Here is a 24,077-nt window from a genome sequence, read left to right as displayed (position 1 = left end):
AGCTTTCTCATATAAGTTTGGTTTGTCTTAAAGTTTGTAAAAATATTACTAATAAAATATGAATATGCTTTAAATTTCTGTGAAGAATTTTCTGAAGTAAATCGTATTTATAAGTGATGGGGTTTAGAGATAAAATTTTAAATACCTATTAATTTTAATTAAGAAATTTTAACAGTTTTAATGTAGATTAATTACTGTTACGTTGCGATTGTAAGATTTAATCGCAAATAATGTTCCTTGATAAAATTTGCCTTGTTTCTGTGTACATTCTACATAAAGATTCCTCTATCAGTCATTTTAATTCATAGTCTTAAACAAATTCATCTTGGGTTTTCTTTCATGGTGATACCAAAAGAAATCTCTCAGTATATAAAAGACAGTCACATAGTCCCTTTTGCAGCAATTCATTTCCTGCTACAGTATATGAAGTTATTCGTAACACAAAAATCATTCTCCGTATCTATAATAAGAAAGGAATTCATTAGGAACAACATAACTGCTGGAATTTCTGGAAGAAACACTTACGGAATTGGTACTGTATCAATAAAATGAAGCAGGCTTAGAAGCGGCATCACAAAGAAGACTGAAATCTTTATTTAGAACATATTTCCACAAATCCTGACCAACAGTCGAACACAATATCATGTTCAAAGCCAGTACATAAACAAATGAGTTACTGAAATTTGTTCCTCTCCAAAATCATATCTTAATGCTTTATATTCTTATTTTGTATATTTTTAGAAGTTTAAATGCTTTTACTGAAAGTAACAAAAGCATCATTATAACAACATTGTAAAATCCGTCATTATAACAGCTCGCATGTTGAAATATCATGAATATTTATTTAATGAATCCTTTTAAATATTAAATCTAGACATTGGCCATCCAAATATTTAGTTTTTAACAGTCAGGTTTTTTTAATGCAGTAGCGTTAATATTTGAAAGTAATCAATTAAATCTAACAATCTAAATTAATAACAATAAAAGGAAAACGATTTTTGCTACAGACAAAAATATAGAAATAAATTTCTGAATAAAATACCTTTCCTAACATAATACATTTTTGAAGAAAGTAATATGAATGAAAAATAAGGTAATAAAAAGGAAATGTAAAAAAAAGAATTACATAACAAAGTTCTAAAGATAAGCTAGCATGTTATCCTCTTTGAAGGGTAAGTGGACAATTATACAGTTAGCATATGATCAGATAATTTATATTCCCTTTTCGCAGTGCTAAACCTGTGTACAGATGTCAATTGATTGAGAAAACTAATTACATTTCGATCATGATATGCAAAATTTCGTCTTTCTTCTATAGAGGTCTAAAGAGAGACTAAACTACAATACTCTTCAGAAGCAATGTTTGCTTTTATTCTATAAGAAAATGAAAATACCAATCTTTCGCTGTTTTTAAATTGATACTTTTATTCATTGATAAATATTTTGTAATCGAGTTCCTTACAACAAACTTTGCTAAAAATACGATAACGTCTCTAACAGCTTGTATTATAAATAACCATTTTAATTATTTTTTAATGTGTTGTGTGATGACTGGTGTTTTTATGCATTCTAGTCGTTTTGAGATTTTGAAGCAATGTTAGACCATTTTAATATTATATAACTATTTATTCAATTAATATTTACTAAAATATTCAATTAATATTTATTCAAAACGGCTGGTAATCTAAGAGATTGTCGGCCATTTTTACAATTATGAACACGATCAGGTATCTTTTTCGGAGCCCTCTCCTTCGGGAGCAAAAGCATTTTGCAAATATAATTAGTTTTTTTCTTCTTCCAGCTATATTTCTTGAGATATGTTTCTTGTGCAAAAATGATTCTCTTTTAAAATGATTTCTGAAATCATTCCTTTTAATATTTTTACTACCATACAGCACTAAACACTGGGCTCATCATACTCTTTATGCTTAGTTATATGTTTTAGTTTATAAGGTATTTCTCCTGCCTTCTTAGCATGCCTTTGTGTTATAGTGGTCAGCACACTCGACGCGAATTCGAGAGGTCCGTGGTTCGAGTCCCGGCGAGGGCATTGCTCATTTTTCATCACTCCTACTTTCTAAAAATACCTAATGTATCTACTAGGTAATAAACCGCGCGTAAAGAATGCAATTTATTATCTGCAGATTCATCACACCTGACTACACTGCGCCAGATACTATCAAAAGACCTTATATTAGAAAAGTCAAAAATTGTGAATGGCGTGGATCAGTGTTTATTAATGTTTAACATTGACCCATTGAGTTTTTACCTATTTTTAAACATTGTAACACTGAAAGTTTGGTTAATTTTATGAGTTATTTTGTTAAATTTACTCTTTCCTGTTCCTCAAAATTTGAGTTATGTCTAAAATAAAACAATAAAATAATTAATACACCTAAGATAAATCTTTATTTAATGTTACTCATTTAATTTCGTTTCTCACGTTCACATTTCCATGCAATTCGGATCATAGCGAATTTCACGTGTTCCCTTATTCGATTCGTTAGAGAATCAAAAAATAATAATAAAGAATATGAACAAAGAATAAAGAATAATAAAGAATATGTAGCTGTTTCTACAACTATTGAGGTTACATTACTCCCCTTCCAAGCAACATATTTGCTGTAAATGGGGGAAATGGTTGTTAATGTCACCTGAATACTTGTACTGCAGTAAGGTATATAAATGCTATTTACAGACATTAAATCAAAAATTAATATACAGCATTAAATGTTTACATAATATTGATAACGAGCTAGAAACGTAATTCTTCTCCCACTAAGTAAAGTTCTAAATGTTGAATCTTTCGTTTTCCATTTTGATCTTCGCTTAATGGAATGTTTTTGTTTCCCTTTATTTGTTGAGTTTCGAGAATCATCTTCACCTAAGGCTAACAAATAAGCTTGTTTTAATCGATAGAAGGAAACACTGCTGTCCTCTCCTTTAATTGTCATTGTATAATACTTGTCATTTCTGGCAATCGCTGGAAAAGGGTCCTTCATTACATGATTTTAATGTTTTCGTGACGTGACCCGCTCTAACAAATGCATGAGAAGATCAATCTAAATCCTTATGGGAAAGTATTTTCTGTTTTCTTTCACATTGGCTTTTAATTAGTTTTAATTTTGTCATTTGTTTTTACATTTCGCTAGTGAAAGTAACTTGGCTATTATTTGATTTTTGGTTTCTGAAAGAATTTTGTTGGTAGCTTCAGTAATTTACTATTGGATAACCCATTTCTGAAATGGAGCAGTTAATATCATCACGTAGAGATGCACGTATACGAAGAAGTATAGATGGTAAAGTTCTACTCCATTTAACTTAATCGCGAGCTCTAACGGCTGCTTTTAATGTTCTACTTTGTCTTTCAATTTTTCCGTTGCTTTATGGATGACATAAAGTTGTTTAAATTTTAATTCCACAAATAGTACCCAAACTTGTGAAAAGTAGTAATCTAAACTGATTTCCTCTGACTGAGTCACACCGTATTTCCAAATGGTGTGACACAAACAGAGGAAAGCGACCAAAGCGACTTATCCAGTTTGCACAAAATTGTGAAGTATTTTGTGATTCTTTTTGTGGTAAAACTTTCAATCGGTTTTACATCCATCCAGCAAGTAAAACGATCGATGCGTACTAATCAATACTTATTTCCATTTCTATTTAATGGTGGGTATGGTCCAATTATATCGATATGGACAATCCTAAATCTTTCATCGGGTTCTACAAATAAGTTGAATTTGGAATGTGTGTGTGTGCCAAATAATTTTATTTTTTTCAAGTTTTAGACCATTCTATAACATCTTAACATCTATTTTAATACTCTGCCAAAAGAAACTTGGTGTTACTTGTTTCACTAATGATCTGATTCCAGGATGGTTTAAGTCACTTACTTTGCGGAAAAAATTCTTCGAAATGGTTGTGATATGAATGGTTAAATATTTGGGATTGAAACTGCACACTCAGTTATGCAATAATATAATTGGCTTGTAATCTGTGAATACCATAAATTCTTGTTCTTCTAGAATATGTTTAAATTGCTTGATGGAAAGACAGATACGCAAAAGTACGCTATAAGCTTTTCGAGTGCCATTTAATTTTTTTAATACAATGCTACTTAGTTTCCAATTTTCGGCTTCATATTTCGGTAGAAGAAATTCAATTGCGAAATTAGAGGCGTCTGCACATAAAGCTAGTATTAGATCTGGATTAGGAAAGGTTAACAAAGCAGCACTGGTTAAATCTTCTTTGTATTTTTTAAAGGACTTCTTTCCTTTTTTGGTCCATGGAGTTTCTCTTCAGTCTTTTCCTTTTTTGTTTAACCTTTTAAGTATTCTTTAAAAGGAGTTTGAATTATAGCAGCATCTTTTAAACATCTTTTATAAACGTTAATCATTCCTAGAAAATTGGAAAGTTTTTTCATATTTTGAGGAAATTTAATGTTTTTTATGGTTTGTGCTTTTTCTGAAGAGGTTTTGAGCCGTTTGGCGTTATCAAATACTACAAAAATTCTAATTATGTTTGTTACTGGTTTCGATTGGTTGATGCATAAACCATGCTATTGAACTCTATTAAATACTTCCGTAAGATGTTCCTTATGCTGTTCCTTCGTTTCCGATGCTATTAGGTTGTCATCCAAATTCAGAAAAGCACTGAAAAACACTTCTAGTCCACTGAAAAGTATATTATTGAATCTTTGAAAGATGGATGGAGCATTTTTAAGCCAAAACTCATTATGTTAAATTTAAAAAGTCGAGATGTTGTTATTATCTCTGTTTTTTGCTTATCTTCTTCTGCTACTGGAAATTGGTAATAAAGTAAATAATGTTTAGAAAAGATCTTATTGCTTTTGAAAATGTGATGAGAGTCTTCAATTCTAGGTAAAGGGTAGCGATCTAGTACTGTGCTATCAGTTAAGCGGTGATAATTTTTGCATAATCCCAAAGTGCAATCTGTTTTGTGCCTATATGAAATGGGCTTGCCCGTGGATATTTTGAAAGTCTTATAATATCGTTTTCAAGCATAAAGTTGAATTTTTGTTTCGCTATTTCTAATCTTTTAGAATATAACTGCCTTTTTTTAAACAAACTGGTTTGTCATTAGTAGTTATATAATGCTCAACATTGTGTGTTTTGTTTCAAAATAAATAAATCAGATTTTGCTGTCACTGGTTGACGATGCTAATTTCATCAATAAAGCTTTGTCTAGTTATACAATCAATTAGATTTTGTTTTTAATATCAGTCGAAAAATTAAGCCGATTAAAAAATTCTTTACCCAAAAATACCTTAAGTGAATTTGACTATGATAAATGGCCATTGAAAATTACCGCGAAGTCCCAAATCATGAATTAAAATATTGTGTCCGAAATAAGGCATTTCAGTACCATTTGCAGAATAAATTACTACTGAAATGCACACCGACTACCCTCTATTGGCAACGGTAATTTTTATGCGAATTACTAATATGCAAATGAGTTTTGTGACGTAGTTTAAAGCAAGATCTTTTCAAATGAGTGACGAAACGTTCTGTGGGTACTTTTCTTCGTATAAAGTAATTCGATGCACTCCTGTGATCGGGACTAGATTCAGAAATGTATATGCATGCATGTATGTATGAATGTATGTGTTAATGTATCCATGTCTATATCTACATGTATCTACACATGTATGTGTGTGTGGTTTACATCAAATAATTAATTTTTTGATACTTTTGTATTTCCTTAGTTCTTCGATATTGACTGATATGGACCAGGCAAAAATTCGCCTAGTACTCCAAAAAGTGTGACATCGGTGTTTAGTTGTAAACTTATATATAAGGTTTTAAGTAATCTCTCGTATGTAAAAGTTGCTGTTTCTAGATATTCATTCATTAGGACTTAAGCAGTAATATATAAAATGCACCTAGCAATTTTAATTAATATGTTAGTAATCAAATGTACATCGTTTCGAAAGCTCACTATTTATTCACCTTGATCAAATCTCTTTTCCTCAGATCTCTGATTTAATTCTGCATCTAATGGTTTATCTGCTTCATTATCTTGAGTTATGTTTATTTCGTGTATTGACGTACACATGGCTATTATCTGTATTTATTCAGTCACAGACAAACACTGAATTTAAAGGAGGAATTTGAATGCACTAGCAAAATAACTTTGTTAGTGGATCTTGAGAACATGATCAAGAAACCTAAAACAACATATCAACGTAATCAGTTGCAATGCTTCTAAAAATGTACGACTGAGAAAATTATTAGGTCCTTCGACTTCAAACCAGATATCTTTTTATGAAAAGTAACTATTAAACATAATATTTTTTAATTAAATAAATCAACAGCTGCTTGTTGGTGGCTTCAAAACAGTAAAGAATTGATTATATGTTTCTTCTAAAACTTGTTACTAGATAATAATAAGTTATATTTATAAGCATTCCTAATAAAAATTACACCACACTTTTCAAATATTAGTATTAATAATTATATATTAATAATTAAGTATTAAATGAGATTTTACCGGTTAATGGCAGTTTTTAGCACACCCTCATCTACATTTACAGAAAAAGTTTGAAATTTGTTGTTTTGATTCGCACTAAACTAGATACATAATACAATTAAAATAGCTATATAATTCACTAACATAAACATTTATTTTTCTGTTATATCATTATCGGATAGTGCATTTTAACACACATTATGTCTTCCCCACAGAGTGATATTTACTGGTAAGTTAGGAGTATCAGCTAGCATTTATCAAAAAGTTCAGAAATGAATACGTAAAATTTCAGAGCCAATTCAATGTAATTACCTATAAAAAGTCATGAGTGTGCAGCACTCATGACTTCACTCATGACTTTTTATAGGTATTACATTCAGTATTATTCAGAAGCTCTGAATTTTTATTCAGTATATTCAGAAGCTCTGAATTGTGATAGAAATTAATAGATCGAAATTTATTTACGTTCTCTGCAACGCCCAACACATTTTTTCAATCATATACATGACGAGGCTGGGGCACATACGACATCAGTTTAATTACTGTTTGGTTATGGATCAACTTATGCCTTATCACCTATAGCACCTGGATTGCTGATTAGGAGACTAGGGAGAATAACTACTAACTTTTTTGACTGCAGCCCTAATCAGAGGAACATCCAGTATTGTACTACTGACCAAGGTTCCAGATTATCGTCAACCGTTTTTTTTTTTTTTTTTTTTTTTTTTTCTTTCTGGTTGTCGGATTGTAGAGATTATTTACTGGAATATTCTGGTCTCAATTACGTAGTAAGGTTGAGAATGTTAACTGAAAATAACAGCTATTTCTCCTTGTCGTGATCAAATGTGTAGCTTTGTACATAATGTAATACGTAAAATGGCATCAATTAACATGTGTCAAACTTCTGTCTCCTCTTTCAGGCTTGTATGCTGTTCTATTCAAAGACGGCTTGGTCTTACTTACTTAGCATTTTAATGTTAAAAGTCCACATTAGTTTTTAAGATGTACATTTTTTATTCTTTTAAAATTCTGTTGCTATAAATTAATTTAATTTTACTTGCTTCATAAATAGTATATCATGTGGTGGATGCATACATATTCGATTTTTTAGTCCTTATTGTTACTGTTATTTTATTATGCACCGGTTAAAATATATGCATATAGTTTTATCCAAAAATGTTCAGGAAATTTGTGACAACATTTCAAATGTCAAATAGGTCCTGTCAAAAATGCCGTTTATTATCAAATTCGTTCGAATGAGCAGTCTATAGCAACGGGATGTCACAAAACAATCTGTAAAAATTTTAAAGCAGAGCTAATTAAATGTTAATCGTAATACATTTCATATTTGCAATGTGATATATATTAGTAAAAGCGTTAAGATTCCCAATCAAGACAATAAAAACTTCTGCACAAATACGCTTCTATTTCATCACAAATGTTCAAATAAAATTTAATAAGCTCTTCGCATGCGTATATTATAAAATAAAAACTCTTTTAATGAGGATTATTACCTTAACAGTAAAAATATCTTAGTTCAAAACTTAAATCAAAATGTATATTTAAAGTACAATCAGATTAGTGAGCAAGTACAATCAGATTAGTGAGCAAGTACAATCAGATTAGTAAGTAAGTAAGTACAATCAATTAGTGAGTATTAAATACAATTAGATTAGTTTAAGTAAAAGCACAATTCATCCTTTTGCTGATACATAAAAAAGGTATCGGTTGAAAACAAGCAAACTTCTACGCACGTTATTTGTTTCTATATGAGATGATTCACAAAGATTGCGACATGCAAGAATTTCGCAAAGTTATACACATATTACTGAACTTTCCTTTGTCATTGACATCGCTCGTTATCATACAAAGTGTGACACAAAAAAAAAACAAAGACTAAGTATGTAGCTTGGAAAAAGAGTGGAGTTGGCAACAACAGTTTGGGTGACGGCATTCCACACACCTCCTCTATCCATGCGGCCAGTTTCGGCCGACCACACCAGTTGGGAGTACTACGTCATTGAGTGAACATCTGCAGTTTCATTCTGCCGGCAAAATGTCTAATTTGAAAACCGAACAGCGATCAACATCAGCTTTCTTGCGAAACTTAAGAAATCAGCCACGGAAACATTTCAAATATTAACTGAGGCTTACAGAGATGAATTTTTGTCTCGTGCACGAGTGTTTTGAATAGTATAAGCGGTTTTCGGGGGAAAAGGACAAAGCACGCAAGTCAAAATCAAAATTCAAGGCAACGTTAACTGTTTTTTTCTACATAGATGGAATCGTAATGATTGAGTGTGTTACCAGTGGGCAGACTGTTAATCAAGACTACTACATTGAAGTACTAAAAAGTCTTCGCGAGCAAATTAGGGGAAAAGGCTACAGTTGGAGTGATGAATGGCTGTTGCACCAGGACAATGCACCCCGCTCACACGGCCCTATCTGTCAAGCAGTTTCTGACTAGCAAAAACGTTATTGAGATGGGACATCCTCCTTATTCACCTGATTTGGTTCCATGCGACTTTTTTATTTCCGCTTAAAGGGAAGCCATTTTACCTCAGCTGAAGAGGTTCAGGCAAAAACGGAGAATCTCCTGAAGGGCCGTTAAAAACCCTCGTTCCAGAACTGTTACAAGCGATTATCAGCACCGAGTGCAGAAGTGTGTGAATGCTGAAGGAGACTATATTGAAGGTGATAATGTCACGGGGAACTCACTCTGTAAGAACAATGATATAGTGGACCAGGCTCGTTTTTTTGTGTTACATCTTGTATTGTATTCACAATATGGTCTTTGCGTCCAAGCATAAAGGCTTCTTGAAAACTGGACATTCCACATCTCCTGTAATGAAAGGATTTGAAGCATTCTACTAAGTACTCTTGCCTATTTTAAAAATGAAGAAAATTACATGACCTTTTGTTTTGAGCGATGATCTCTGGATTGTCGTTGTTGTTGTGACTAATGCTCACTTGTCTGACCTATAGTCTGCCTAGCCTACGAAATTCCTCGTGGCAAGAAGCGCAAGATACGTTTGTCGTTGGCCACAGTCTTGAGAAGCTTACAAGTGACAGTGAGATTTAGCTCGGTTCCGTCTACAATTTTGATGGAGAGCAACCCGGGGAGTCCGAAGATCCACCACCCCTCCTCCCCTACCACCAACATCTCGGGAGCACTTTCGGCCCGTCGCATATTTAGAGTGCCCCCATATCGCATTGACACACATCCATGCGTTCTCCGGGATTCGACTCTGGATCTTTCTACACAGCGGTCTAACTACTTTACCGGTTGGGCGGCTGATCTGTGAATTAAAGTCGTGCATCATTGTAAGCAGTTTGCTTATTTTAATATTAATGTAATCGAAAATCATTTTGATCGACGGTTGCAAAAATGAAATAATTCATCATAAAATTATTATAAAAGCCGCTAAATCTACGTTATTAAATGCACTTTAATTCAAATATTTTATGTTTAAAGGGGAAACAATTATTCTGTTATAATGAGATCATTAGAAAAGTCGCTAAATCTGCATTCTTAAATTAACTTTAATCATAATATTTTAGACTTCAAAAAACATTGAAACAGTCTATGAGTTAACGAAAATAAGGCAATAAAACTAAGATATTAAAGACAGATAAAAAAAGTACTAAAATTGGTCTGGGATTTGCCTTATCAGGAACAACAGAGGTAATATATATTTCAGAATTTAATTCGCACAGCGTGAACCAGATATATATTGCGTAGCATTACTAAATATCGTTCATATTTATTGAACAAAGGATTATTAAACAAGAAACTGCGAAAGACGCTTTCACATATATTCTTCTTCTTTAAGAGGCAAAACTTCAGGTAAATGCATTATAAAAAAATTACTTTTATTATTTTTTATCTTAAAATAGCTAATCGTATTTAAAGCTTGCATTTTATTTAACTTTTGAAGGCAAATAGATCTATTAATCTAGATAGATTTATTAATCTATCTTTTATATTTTTAAATCGATGTTGCACATTTGAAGAAATCATCGTAAGACAGTGATTATTGTTATGAAGCAATTAGTAATCAGTAATGCAGTTACTAAAACATTTGCCTAAAATAATTTATTTTTCCTAGAAAAGGAAAAAATAAAAATATCTGAAAGGGTTCAGATTATAAAAGTCGTTCAAAAGATTTAATGTGATTTGTCAGTAAAATTTTTCAATGGAAATGGACCAGATGGAATAACGAAACATCTTATACGATACTAGATGGATGTACATTCACACTAACATGGGAACGTTATATATCTTCTGTATATTTGACAAATTCTAGTGCGAAATACACAGAGGGTGCTTTCGCATTTTTAGAATAATTTCTGGGCCATTTAATCGATGTTAAAAATATAACTGTTCTATCTGATAGAATTCTTTCTAGACGTTTGCATCATGGTTTCCATGAAAGAAGACCTATCGTAAAATTTCAAGGGATAATAGTTTAACGTCCTAAAACTTATACAGGTATGGACTAAATTATTTAACATTTTACTGCTTGTTTAAAATCATATACTTGCTAGAAAGAAGGATGGGTTTTACAAAATACTGAAAAGAAAAATTATTGGAAGTGAAAATGTGATTTAGATCATACTTTTTCAAAGTTTTTACCTAAAATCTGTTTTTATTTTTTTGTTCTTAGAAACTAATTCATGAATTGCAAAATCTGTCCTTGAATTTGTTAAGAATATTCTAATAAGTACAAGAAAAACCTTTTTGGGAAAAACATTAAAACTTATAGGAGAAGAAAAGCATTTTAATTGTTAAATTTCCTTTTGAAAAATGTTTAATTAAAAAAACATAATCGGCAAAAATCTTTTTCAACTTAAAATCATTTTTCTTACAAAACCATGTAATAATATTCATAAAAAGTAGATCATAGTTCTTAAATAAAACAAATCATTTAAAAGGTACCAACTCGAAAGTTTTTCGATAGACCTAATTTTAGCAGGCATTTGGGTAAATCCATGCTTCATCAAGAGTCACAGTTTATTTCAATTTATCTCCTGCTAACTCCTGCTAAAAAAACTAACATCTAGTTAGATTTTTCTTATTTTTTCCTAGGCATGACATCAAAACATTTTATTAAATTAATAAGTGTATCCAATATTTCATACCAGCCTTCAACGCCGTTTGAAAAATCATAAGATCTCAGGATATTTTTAAAGTTTTAGCTCTTGAGAACATGCATACATTTTATTCTGAACCGAATTGATTTCACATCTTTAGGGACAGTTTATTTATTGAAGGTTCGCTAAATGACGGCGCGGAGTTTTTTTCTGCTCAGTATTTCAATCTATACACCAGTGGGTTACGCGGAGATACATCTTCCGATGGCGAGAAAATGGCTATTTGCATCACTCTAAGACACATCAATGGTCCAAATTTCAGCTATGACAAAGTGGTCATTCTCTCGGACTCCAGGGCGGCACTACAGTCTATTGGATCACAGTCTTTTCCAATCTTCGGGGAAATCTTTAAATACCAAATATTTTTTGAGAAACTGAGACTATTGAGTAAAGAAACTGTACTACAATTGATTCTCGGTCATTATGGCGCTTATGGTAACGATCGGCTCGAAAACTTGCAAAACAAGGTAGAGAAATTGTTTAAAAGATATCTACAAATTGTTCTTACCGTTCCGCGAAACTATATATTCGTAATCTTATAAGGTATTTCTCCCACCTTCTTAGCATGCCTTGGTGATGTAATGATCAGCACGCTCGACGCATATTCGAGTGGTCCGTAGTACGAGTAACGACGAGGGCATTCCTTATTTTTCATCTTTCCTGCTTTGAAAAAATAACTTATGTCTGTACAATCTTTTTAAACAAAAATGGAGAGGAGAACTTATCATAAGTTTATCTACCAAGAGCTGAAGGGGAAACTTAGAAAGGGAGTGGTGTATTTAATTATGACAAAGCACACTAGGGCTATCTGCCTAAGGGAGAGCTGCCTTCGTGGAGGACTTTCTAAAGGAAATTGTCTCGTATACACGTTGTAACATGGGAAAAACCACGAAAACACCCATGCAGCCAGCCCGTTCGCGGGATTCGAACCTCGAACCGAACTACCAGTGTTAAGCTACTTTACCGCTCGGCCGCTGGTGGGCGAAACTTAGAAAGGAAATTACCAGAAAACCTGCGAGAAATAGCTGTAGCCAGTTTTAGGCTTGAAACTGGTCACGACTACTTGGCTGGTAATCTCTGTCACATTGGCGTTCTTGCCAGTTCAAACTTGCTGCCATTGGATATGAAAATAAAATAATCCATGCAGTGATGTTTCTCAAAGTTCGAATATTGAATATTTACGAATTTGAAAAGGCAATATTAATATCCATTTGATGCGCTCTCAGGAGGTCCGCGCCCTTAGTTTAATTCAAAGATGAAGTGTCCATATACGTCCCAAATTTATAAAGTAAAAATATATTTAAATGAATAAAAACAAATCAAATTTTAAATAAGAATATTAATGCGATTTCTTTGACTGCTTCTTTTTATCTATACTAATTTACTTACGTCTAAGTTAACTTTCTTTAATATGCACGTCATTTATCCCACTGCTTGAAGAGCAACATATCTCTTGAATAGAAATAGACCTCAGTGTTCACTTTATCCGTTTCTAAATTTTACATTTACTTAATGAATGTTTATAATTTATTGCCAAAGGTAAACGTTTCTTGAAATGAAAATGGTTACTTAATTATTTCCTCTAATATGAATTTTAAAAAAATCGTTCAGCAATATTCTGAATAGGATTTACTAAGTTAATGATTTATAGTTATAAATTTGTACATTAAAATTACTAAGTAGTTGTACTCTAGTCGTAGCAATAGTAATAGCAGTATTAATAGTCGCATTAATAGGAATAAACAGAAATAAAATCATTGCCCTTAATGTCTATTAATAGTAAGTCTTTTCGTTTCAGATAAATTCATAGCACGGATTTCATTATGAGGAAGACATCGTCGAGAAGAGAGTCATGTCTTCAAACCCCGAAGGGAATGACAAGTAAACCACAAATCATCAAAAATTTACTCATATTGTCATCTGGATTCTTACTCTTATTTACAGCTTATGACGGACTGTCGGTTTTGCAAAGCACAATGAATCGAGAACAAGGCATCGGAGTGGCTTCTCAAGCCACTTCATATGTCTCTTTTTGTGTATCTGCTTTACTTTTTCCTAAATATGTCATTCAAAAATTAGGATGTAAAACTACAATTGCCCTATCTATGCTTACTTACCTACCTTACATATCATCTAATTTTTATCCCCATTGGATTCTGATGATACCTTCTTCAATACTTAGTGGCTTAGGGGCATCCTTACTTTGGGGAGCTCAATGCACGTATCTGAATGAAATTGCGAAACTCTACTTTCAGGCTTCGTCAAAAAAGTGTATCTCAGATTCTGCTAAAGATGATGAGAACAAAATCGTTACAGGAGAAGAGAATTTAATCAGAAAATATTCTCTCTCGATTTTAAGATGTGACAGCGATAAACGACTGAGAACTCATGCCACAACTTCTTTACCAAACATTTTTCAAACACAAGAACTGAAAATTTCTAATCCAAAGATTAAAATCTCCAATAATATGCTGCACAAAGAGGAGATTAGCTTACTTGTAAATGTTCAAGGCAGCAGCAACTTTGCAGGACTAAATGCTGTTAAAGGAAATACTGACAATCAGGATAATGCTTTAAAAGATGGTTTAAGTATTGAAATATCTGTCTTAAATATGAAACCCCCATCTTCTATAAGCGTTCTACACTTTGAAAGCAAAGGATGCTGATAGTGATATTCCTGCTCTGCAGTGCAATAACTCAAGTAAAATTCAATCGTGTCGCGAAGCTGTTTTTTTCACATTCTAAAGAAAAATTTGATAACTATCCCCAGGATGCAGCTGATTTACCAAATAAATCTGTACCCAATATTAAGATTCGTAATCAGCACCTGGTTTTCCTAACCAGCGCTGTCCTTCTTAAAGACGGACCACGGAAATCCAACTCTCTTGATTCTACAATAGCACGCTTTTTTGGCTTCCATGGATTGGCTTATTTCTCGACACATATTTGGAGCAATTTAATGTCTTATTATATTTTACGGACTGGTGATATGTCCCAAACTATCATCAGAAACTTTAGCTGCGTATGCGGAGAAACGAAGAAAAGCTTTTGCAATATTGAATCAAAATGTTTTGAACATAATTTAGCAGAGCTAAGTCTGCGTTTGAGATACACTTTGACAGGTATTTGCTCTTCACTCGCTGTTTGCGCTGTACTCTTGATTGCCTTATTGTTGGACAAATTAGAGATAGATAAAAAAGAAGTAAACTTTTCTTTGGATTTGCTGATGGCTACTTGTCGACTAGCTAAAGCGAAAGAGCAAATTCTCTTGATTCCTTTATCGTTTTACGTTGGTATGGTGCAAGAATTTTACTCAGGAGACTTCACAAAGGTAATTTAAGTGAATATTTTTATTAAGAGGTCATTATATTGCTTAGAAAATCTATTTTTAATTTTTATGGCTTCATTTTATAGTTTTTGTTCTTTGATTTTTTTTTTACCTTGAAGAGGTTTCTCAACTTGAACACTGAATTTTCTGAAAAACATACATATGTATCTACTCGTTACAAAATAGTTAAAAATTTAACTGGTAGTATACTGTAAATAGACATGTAACATACTTTAAAATATGACAAGCCTTAAAAATTCCAAAATGTAATTTTGAAACTCTGGAAATTAAACAAGATGATCGATTGATTCAACGAATGAATAAAATAAAAAGTAAAGATATAAAAAGAGAAAAATGCGTACTTCTGGCTATCAGAATGCAACAGCGTAAACTGAAGGAATGATTTAAATGTTTGAAAGGAGGCCAGGATATAAAAGTTCTGGAACTCGTGAATCTTAACCGTAGAATGATATCTCATACTTCAGCCATTTTAGCGCGTTTTAAATATTTCACGTTTACATGATTATTACATCATCATTTCTGATGGTGTGTTGAATAAAAAACGAAGATAAGATTTTAAAAACGTATTTGTATATAGAACATACTGTTTTCTTCAGTTAACGAAATGAATCGAATTACAAGTTTAACAAATGAAAAACCCACTAGTCTCCAAATAATAACACTGTTCAGTAGTAGTAGTTCTGCTTCGATTTAAGTCCCGGCAAAGGAGATCGTTTAAATAAGTTTTTTCATACGCTTAACCATGCATAACGTGAATATGAGCTAGTATTCTTTAAAGTGTACTTCCTTTCATTTTACGATTACCGGATTTCTTTCTCCTAATAAAATAATTACTGCTCATATTTTAACTGCCGTAATTTTCTTGAACGTATAAGAAACTACATTTCTTTTTTTAGTTCTACTTATTGTTGTTGTTATTTTAAGTATGGACAGAATTTTACCGCCTTAACTTTATAATCCCTTGATATGCGACTGGGGTACATTTCAAATTCAGTATCTGAAAAAATATATCTGATTTCAATTCACATGTATTATCCGTTTCATTTTCTCAGCCAGTGTCTTCAACCGGTAAGGCAAGGAATTCTTCTGTAACTTCAAGAACCGTAATTTCTCTTGGAATTTTCTATTTTTTTTTAATTTAAAAAAACAAATTTTTCAATTAAATGTCCTCTTTCATACAACGTGTTGATTACAAATACCTGGCGGTATAATCTTAAAACATTTAGATAATATTGGATTTATACCACCAAGCAAAGATATAATTTAGAATTAAAAGTCTAAAAGTCTAATCTAACATTTTATAAATTTAAGACTTTGTCTGCAAGTAATATTTGCAGCTTACAAAAATATAAAAACATTTATCTCCCTCTCCCAAGAAAATAAAGCAAAAAAAAAAAAAACAAAAAAAAAAGAAGAAAGAAAGAAAGAAACGAAATGCGTTCCCTTTAAGCGACTATAAGATGTGCCCCAAAAAGTCCTTATACATCCTTTATGTTCGCAACTGTTGATCGTAAACGGAAACTTCCAAATACAAGACGTTTTAAAACGCAAATATTCATGTTTTGGGCTTTTTAAATTCAAAGACAATTATTTTTGTGAGGTTCACGAAATCTGACGATTTCTGCCTTCCTCCTGTCCCTATAAAATTATTTTAGAAAATGTTATAACCATTATAAAAATAAAGCACAAAAATTTGGGCACCCGTACGAGAAACACTAACCGATATATTTAATTTCAAAATTTGCCATTCTGAAGCCCTTTTCAGTTTGCATTGAGAGATCTGTTAATAATTTAATTAGAATAATTCAAGGTTTGATGTTTTCCCCTTTAAATGCCGTTTTATGATATTCTTTTGTCATTTTATATGAGTGCATTTATTTATAATTTTGTTGCATTTGGTATTACGAAAGAATTTTTACCCAAATAATTCATAAGTATTGGAAGAAGAGTTTTGCGATATTCATGAAGTTTTATTTTAGGTGCTAATACTAAAACTTACCAGTGTTTTCTAGAACGAAAATTCTATAAGATTATGTAAATAAGATATCTACTTTGAAAAAAATTATAATGATTAATACTTTTTGAAACAATATGCACAGAAATACTCCTCACTTATCTCCGAACATCAAAAACCTTTTTCCTAAACTGATACTTCATATTCAGTTACATACAAATGCAAACATTTCAGTTTATGTGTGGCCCTTGAATATAATTCCATATTGTAAAATGAAATATCTCAGTCAATTTTTGTTTTACGGGATTCAAACATTTTGTGTTTCATTTTTTATAACAAGCACAAAATTTTCCTAAACATAAGTATAGGGCCCGGAGGAACGTATAAAAAATGAGATTTTGTAATTTTTGCAAGACTGATTTCTGGTTACAGAAAAAAAAGCGAATTCTTAATACACGCAGAATCCTGAAAGAAACTTTACTTCTGATGCCTAATCATTATTTTGTATAGTCATTAGATAAATTCGGAGGCCGAAAATGAGAAAACACAACCATGTCCTCACCAGGATTCAAACTCCAGACTTCCTGTATGTCAACTGCATGCGGTTCCTATTGCATCACCAAATCACACGGAAAAATAGGAGACAATATCATACACATTGTAAGAAAAGAAAAGGTTCTTTAAAATTCTTGATTTATTTTAGTTGTTCCATTTCCACGAATTTAACGGTAAATTTAACTTATAGCTTTCTTTTTTAAGGGCGCAGAGCTAACTGTACGTTCCCTAGAATCTGCTTTATAATCCACTTGTGCAGTTTTATTAAAGCAATTAAGAAGTATTTCCGTTCAACTGGTAAAATTACTGAAAATAAAATTTAATGTACAAAGCACCAAAAATGTTTCCTAGCTAAGAAACAACAATATTGAAAGGTTTGAACTAAATCGATGTTAACAGGAAACTGAAAATATAAAAATCTTATCTTTTTTCGCTATAACGCAGCACTATTTTAAAGATTTTATAAAATTTTAAAATTCTGCAAAATTTTATTAGAAAGTTCGCTATTAGTCTATATTTATTTTTTTTCTCACGATCTACACCCTACAGAATATTAGTAGCCAAACTTTTGTATTTTTATGTCAGTCCAGAACAGTAAGTTTGTTATATTTCTCGAGAAATTTGAAAGCCCCCAAACTTTTAAAGGCCTTCCTTGTTAGTACAGTATCTCAACTTTTTAGTTTCCCCTCTCCAAAGTTCTTACTTGTCATTTGATTTCGAGTTTTCTGCCATAAAATCTGTTTTCTACGCCTTTTCTTCCGAAAGTGATGTTTTTCAATCCTAGTTTAAATTTTTCAGTTTTTATTACTGTCAGTTTTCTTATTTTTGTCGACCTATTCCTCGACAATGGGTAAGTTATTATAATGTATAAAATATTTTGCCCTAATTTTAACTAACATTTAATGAAAACTCAATTTTTTTGAACCTTTAATCTGGATGATTAGTCATTTCTTTGTAAATGCAATGAATGTAATGTAAAATGTAATGAAATATTTGAAATGCAATTTGGCACTTTTCCTGTTTAAATTTTCCAATCAGTACCCTTATTCGTATCATTTTCTAACTCTTCTCATCCTTCTTAAGCTATTTATTGGGCATCTTAAATCTACCTTATGGAAAAAGGTAACCGGCAAGCCTTTTTTTAAATCAGCCATTTCGTGTCTCCCAGAATCTCTCCAACATTCCCAACGCTTTTCGAAATTAGAGTATTTTAGCGTACCATTTCAATGCTAAATGATATATAGGATAGAAGCAACTGGCATTAATTTATCCGGAAAAGGCTTTTGGCTTTCTCTGCATTTAAAAAAAAAACATTTTTGTCAAGCTTAATCTTTCCAGAAATCTAAATAACAGAAATAAAATAATGATACATATAAATAAAAATAATTTACATATGAGGTTGTTTCCCTTTAAAAAAACTAAAAAGACCGCCAATTCGTCATTGTTATTTATCAGTTTACTAGGTACAGTAAACCCTCGCCGAACGCCGACTTGCAAAAAAAGCATCCTGCAAACGATTAAAAAGCTATATCATAATTAAGCTATGTTTTATTATTCTACATCATAACACATATAGCATACATAATTTTCTACAAACATTGACAAAATAAACTCTTAACAATATTTCCTTAATTGATTAATTTTAATTAATTAATTGTTTCTTAAGTCCTAATTTATTAATTAAATTTGGTTAACTCAAAGAAGGTAATAATTTAGAACTTTACTAATAAAAGCTAAGTGGCATAAAGTGAAAGTTTATAAAACAGGGAATAACTGAATTTAATTGTTCAGTTACTGAAATCTTAACACCAAAATTTCCCAACTAGAGACCTTTTACCAAGAACTCTAATTCAATCAAAATTTTACATCGCATATATTCTCCGTGCCACTAGAAGTCTCTATTAGGCGTCTATTTAAAACTTTTATTAAATTTACGCAAGGTGTTTCAGTGTAGTTGGAATTTTGTCGTCGATTATTAACCTACTTTCTGACAGCTATCAGTTCAAATTTTGTACGTACACTGATAGTTGAAAAAAAAATGCAATGTGAAGAAAGTGTTTTTCGAATGTGGTGAGGGATTTTTTTTCAATAGAGCGGAAAAAAATCTTTACAATGAAATTTGTATGAAAATTATAATTTAAAAACAAATTTCCGGCTAATTGCGAAGCACATGCTGTCTGACCGTGTTATCATGAACATCAATTTGAATGAAACACGCACATTAATGAGTTACAGGTCGAATGAATGGTTATAAGTCGAAAGTTAGATTACTAGTTATTTCTAATCTTGTAAAATTTAATTAATTTCTCGTATGTAAAAGTTACCATTCTAGACATCCATTCGTTTAGAATTAAGTGATAACAGAAGAAGTGTGCGCTTAGCTCTTTTGATTCGAATGATAACAATAAAACATCGATACAGTTGACAGAGCACTTAACAAAGTTTTCTTCAAATTTCTAATTTAATTCCACGACTATTTGTTTTGCGACTTCATTATATCTAGGTATGTTTATTTCGTGTAATGATACACTCATAGCTATTCTACATATTTATTCAGCTCAGTTAGCTAGTGACTAAGGCTCATTCTGAGAGCGAAATGTGATATAAAATAACTTATGACACTGTATCATGAAGGGCCAGTCAACACATGAAGAAACCTAAATCAAGATAATCACGCTATTCAGCTGTAATGCTTCTAATAGAATTTTTACAATTTTCTTATTCTTCAAATTGTTATCGTTTTATGAAAAATAGTAACTATATGTGACTAGTTTTTTAATCACGTAAATCAGGAGCTGTTTCTTGATGGTTTCGGAACAACAAAAATTTGATGATATCTTTTAAAACCTATTACTATATAATAATATTATAAGAAGTAAGCAACAATAATAAAAATTAAACTGTACTTATACCTACATATTAAAAATATTAATTTGTAACTAAACATTAAAGAGGAATTATTTTTCCTTAAATTAATATTGCATGAGATTTAATTGGTTATTCCTACCTCGTTTCACCTGCGTTTACAGTTACAGGTGTGAATTGCCATTTATCAAACAGCTCAGATATTCAGAAGTTCAGAGGTGATAGAAATTAATCGATCAATGTTTTATTTACGTTTTGTATAACTCCCATTACATTTTTTTTTTCAGTCATACATAGGATGTGCCTGGGGGACGTACCACATCGATTTAGTTACGGTCTGCTATGGATCAACTTGTGCCTTATCATCTACAGCATCTGGATGGCTGATTAGGAGACTAGGGAGATTATCTATCTTTTTGACAGCAGCTCTAATCAGTGGAGCTTCCACTATCTTATTACTAACCTGGATTCCAGATCCTCGTCAAACATTTATGTTCTTTTTGGTTGCTGGATTGTGGGGATTATTTATTGGAACTTTCTGGTCTCAGTTGTGTGGTAAGTCCCAGTATGTCATATAAGAATAATAATATTTTTTTTATTATTATGAAAAAATGTGTGCTTTTGGATATTATGTAATAAATAAATTGCCATTATCGTACACTTCTTCTATTTCTGTCTTCTTTTTCAGCTTTTTATGGTGTTCTCTTCAAAGGAGATGAAGAAGCTGCTTTTGCGAGTTTCTATTTGTGGTACTCTTTGGGATTTGCTTTATCATTCGCTTACAGCAACTATTTATGCACTTCTCTCAAGATTTATGTTTTGTTGGCTTTTTCTATATCTGGAATTCTTGGATATATTTATGTTGAAATATCCTGCTTTAAAAATAAAATAAAATTATGAAAATATTTGTTTACTATTTTTAATCATGTGTTCTGAATGAAAAGGAATTTTGAAAGCAAATTTATGTTTTCATGAGATAGACATATGTTACAATCTAAAAGCATTGATTCTTATACTTTGTACTTGGATAAGTAAAGCACGCATAAATTCGGAGCTTTAAAGATGATAGAAGTTATTAACATTTTATTGCAAAAAATTTAGCACTTAGTCTCTCCATCACAAATTGAGATTTTGCGAATTAAGATCACGCAGTTTGAAATCTGATGAATGATTACAAGTTTGGTTGGAAACATATTTCATTATTCTTCCCAATTTCAATTGGTTCGAGTTTAAAAATAATTCAGTATCATGAAGGAATCAGCAGATTAAAAAAAATAAGCCTCGTGTTATTGATTCCAATGTAAATAAATTATTTAAATTTCAGATCAATACAGCCGGGTTACAGCACAAATCGCTCTTTGGTGAAACTACCACTCAGAGCCTTGATACAATACGGAATCTAATCAAAGAGGTTTGCAGTGGATTTCTGAGTTATTGCTTTCCGGATTGCTTATTGACCGATTCCACAGCTCACTGGTCTTACTGTTTCAGGAGAGTGATGTCGAATGTCCAATTTCCTTACACGATTTTCGGGGGATTTGGAAATGGATGAACTAAAGAAGAAATAGGTATCTGCTTCTGCGTCTACTTGTATCACCGTCTTTCATTCGTTCAATATAATTTCTAAACTGGGTGGTGAAAAATAATCCTCATCTTAATATCGCCTAATAGTACTTGTGTGGACGTCACTGTAGTCTGTATTAAAGAAAATATCCTCAGAAAGCATGATTTGTTGCGATTATGTTGTGGATGGTTCATGGTCAATGGAGCCCTTCATAACTAAATGATTACATGCTTCTGTTTCTGTGCAGCACAAAATTATGGAATTAGAGAAAGTAGAGCCAATAGTAGCATATTTCCACCTATTCTATAGTGTTGTGCTAATACTCGAAAAGAAGCTACGCTTTATCGCCATACAAATAAGATGTCTATTATTATTTATTTGTTGGTTCATTATTTGCACTCGGCACCCCATGACAACAAGAGGCCTGCTATTATGCTTAAAGTGTTATTAAGTGTCTTATGAACGAGAAAGTATGATAACTGTACACTGTGGCCAACGACCGAGAGGGCTGAACAGGCAACATAATTTAAACGTACGTTTTTTGCTGTATGGGCATACAAGTCGCGTCAAGGAAATACATTGGAATTCTGCATTGCTACAGGTGAAGAGTGTATCATAGGCTTTAAAGCTTATGATATACTGTTCATGTGCATAAATTATAGGATTATCTACATCAATTTCATCAACATACATACTGTGCGAGATATTACAGAAACATTTTACGGGATATATACAAATCTCAAAATAATAATTCACAGAAGTTTGTACATACTATTAACAAGAATACGGCTTAGACATAGTGAAGAAATATTTATGTTAAAGGGTAGAGATGAGTCTACTAATGATTTAAAAATAAGAATAAATAAAAAATAAGGTAAATATTAAACGTTGCTCCACTTCCAATTTATCCAGTTCTCTTCAGTCCTCTAGTTTGCCATATGCGTGCCTGTCATGGCATTACGTCCCTTACGTGTGGTAGGAAAATGCTCTTTCGCGTAGGTTTCCCATGGGAAATCAATATTTTACTGATGTGGTGCTCTTACTTGCTGATGAACTATAAAAAAGTTTCGAGCTCACAATAGACTATAAACTACTTGCCTGACTCTGTTTCTGGGTCTCTCCCGACCAAGACATGAATTTTGATGACATGCGCATTTTTTAAAAATTGTTTTAGTATTTTCTACTTTTGAAACGTTTTCTAAACTTTAGATTACTTTTCGGGCTTTTTAGAGCATTTCAGAGCATTTTGAGGTATGTTTTAGTAATCATACCGAAAAATAAAGTCACCTTTGAAATAACACTGTCTCAGTTCCTATGAACTCATTTGTACTAAGCAGACATATCCACGGAAAATTGATTATGAAATCTGTTGGTCCTGTCTATCTTGACAGGTTGCATGCTTACAAGGTATGAATGTCACTTCTATGGATTTTTTCTTATTGGCATTTCTGAATTATTTAAGACATTCTGTGCATGTTCAGTTCTATAAGATTCATGAAATCAAACGCATTCATGAAATTACACACACACACACACACAAGTCAACTCTCTCATCAACGCAATGTCTAAAAGTCTGTTGTTATAAATTAATTCAATTGAACTTTCCTTTTTCATTGAGATCGCTCATCATCATATTGTACTGAAAATATTATCTTTACTTCCATCCATAAAGGTAACTTGAAAACTGGACATTGTACCTTTCCTGTAATGAAAGGAGCTGAACTCTTTCAAACTCTGCTCAAAAACTCTTGCCTATTTTAAAAAATGAAGAAAATTACATGGCCTTTTACTTTGAGCAATGATCTCTGGATTCAACTCGTACATCTTGGTAAGCAGTTTGCTCATCTGAATATTAGTGTAAGGCATTTGATCGGCGGTTGCAAAAAGGATATAATTTAGTATAAAATTATTATGAAAGCCGCTAAATCTAAGTTATTAAATGTAATTTAATTCTAATATTTTAAATTTTAAAGGAAAAAAATTATGTTACAAAGGCATCATTAGAAAAGTCCCTGAATTTGCATTTAAATGTACTTAATATTTTAGACTTCAGAAACTATTATAGGTTTATGTATTAAAGAAAATGAGATATGATTATCTCATTTTTTTATCATCTTGTTAATAAAATGCAGACATGTTAAGGACAT

At 31.8% G+C, this 24,077-nt stretch overlaps 1 protein-coding gene and 1 long non-coding RNA gene across 2 annotated transcripts in view; one reads left to right on the top strand and one right to left on the bottom strand.

The window, feature by feature from the left end:
• Window positions 1-24,077, bottom strand: part of LOC146999128 (uncharacterized) — an 83,697-nt gene that overhangs the window by 3,456 nt on the left and 56,164 nt on the right. The gene's annotated exons all lie outside the window — the stretch shown is intronic.
• LOC118183130 (N-acetylglucosamine transporter UNC93A-like) lies at window positions 13,518-21,355 on the top strand. Its single transcript, XM_085812095.1, has 4 exons — window positions 13,518-14,291; window positions 14,327-14,974; window positions 20,654-20,921; window positions 21,055-21,355. Exons 1-4 carry the CDS (start codon window positions 13,518-13,520, stop codon window positions 21,264-21,266), a joined length of 1,902 nt encoding a protein of 633 aa, XP_085668221.1. The 3' UTR covers window positions 21,267-21,355.

Source organism: Stegodyphus dumicola, chromosome 1 (genome assembly GCF_044657685.1).
Source record: "Stegodyphus dumicola isolate Sdum_Otavi_A_Nest chromosome 1, ASM4465768v1".
Taxonomy (NCBI): Eukaryota; Metazoa; Arthropoda; class Arachnida; order Araneae; family Eresidae; genus Stegodyphus; species Stegodyphus dumicola.
This window is presented reverse-complemented; position numbering and strand designations above follow the sequence as displayed.

Coding starts and splice junctions, on each gene's coding strand:
- LOC118183130 (XM_085812095.1), top strand. CDS start 13,518: ATGACAAGTAAACCACAAATCATCAAAAATTTACTCATATTGTCATCT. Junction 14,292..14,326: donor CTATAAGCGTTCTACACTTT/GAAAGCAAAGGA, acceptor ATATTCCTGCTC/TGCAGTGCAATAACTCAAGT. Junction 14,975..20,653: donor ACTCAGGAGACTTCACAAAG/GTAATTTAAGTG, acceptor TTTTTTTTTCAG/TCATACATAGGATGTGCCTG.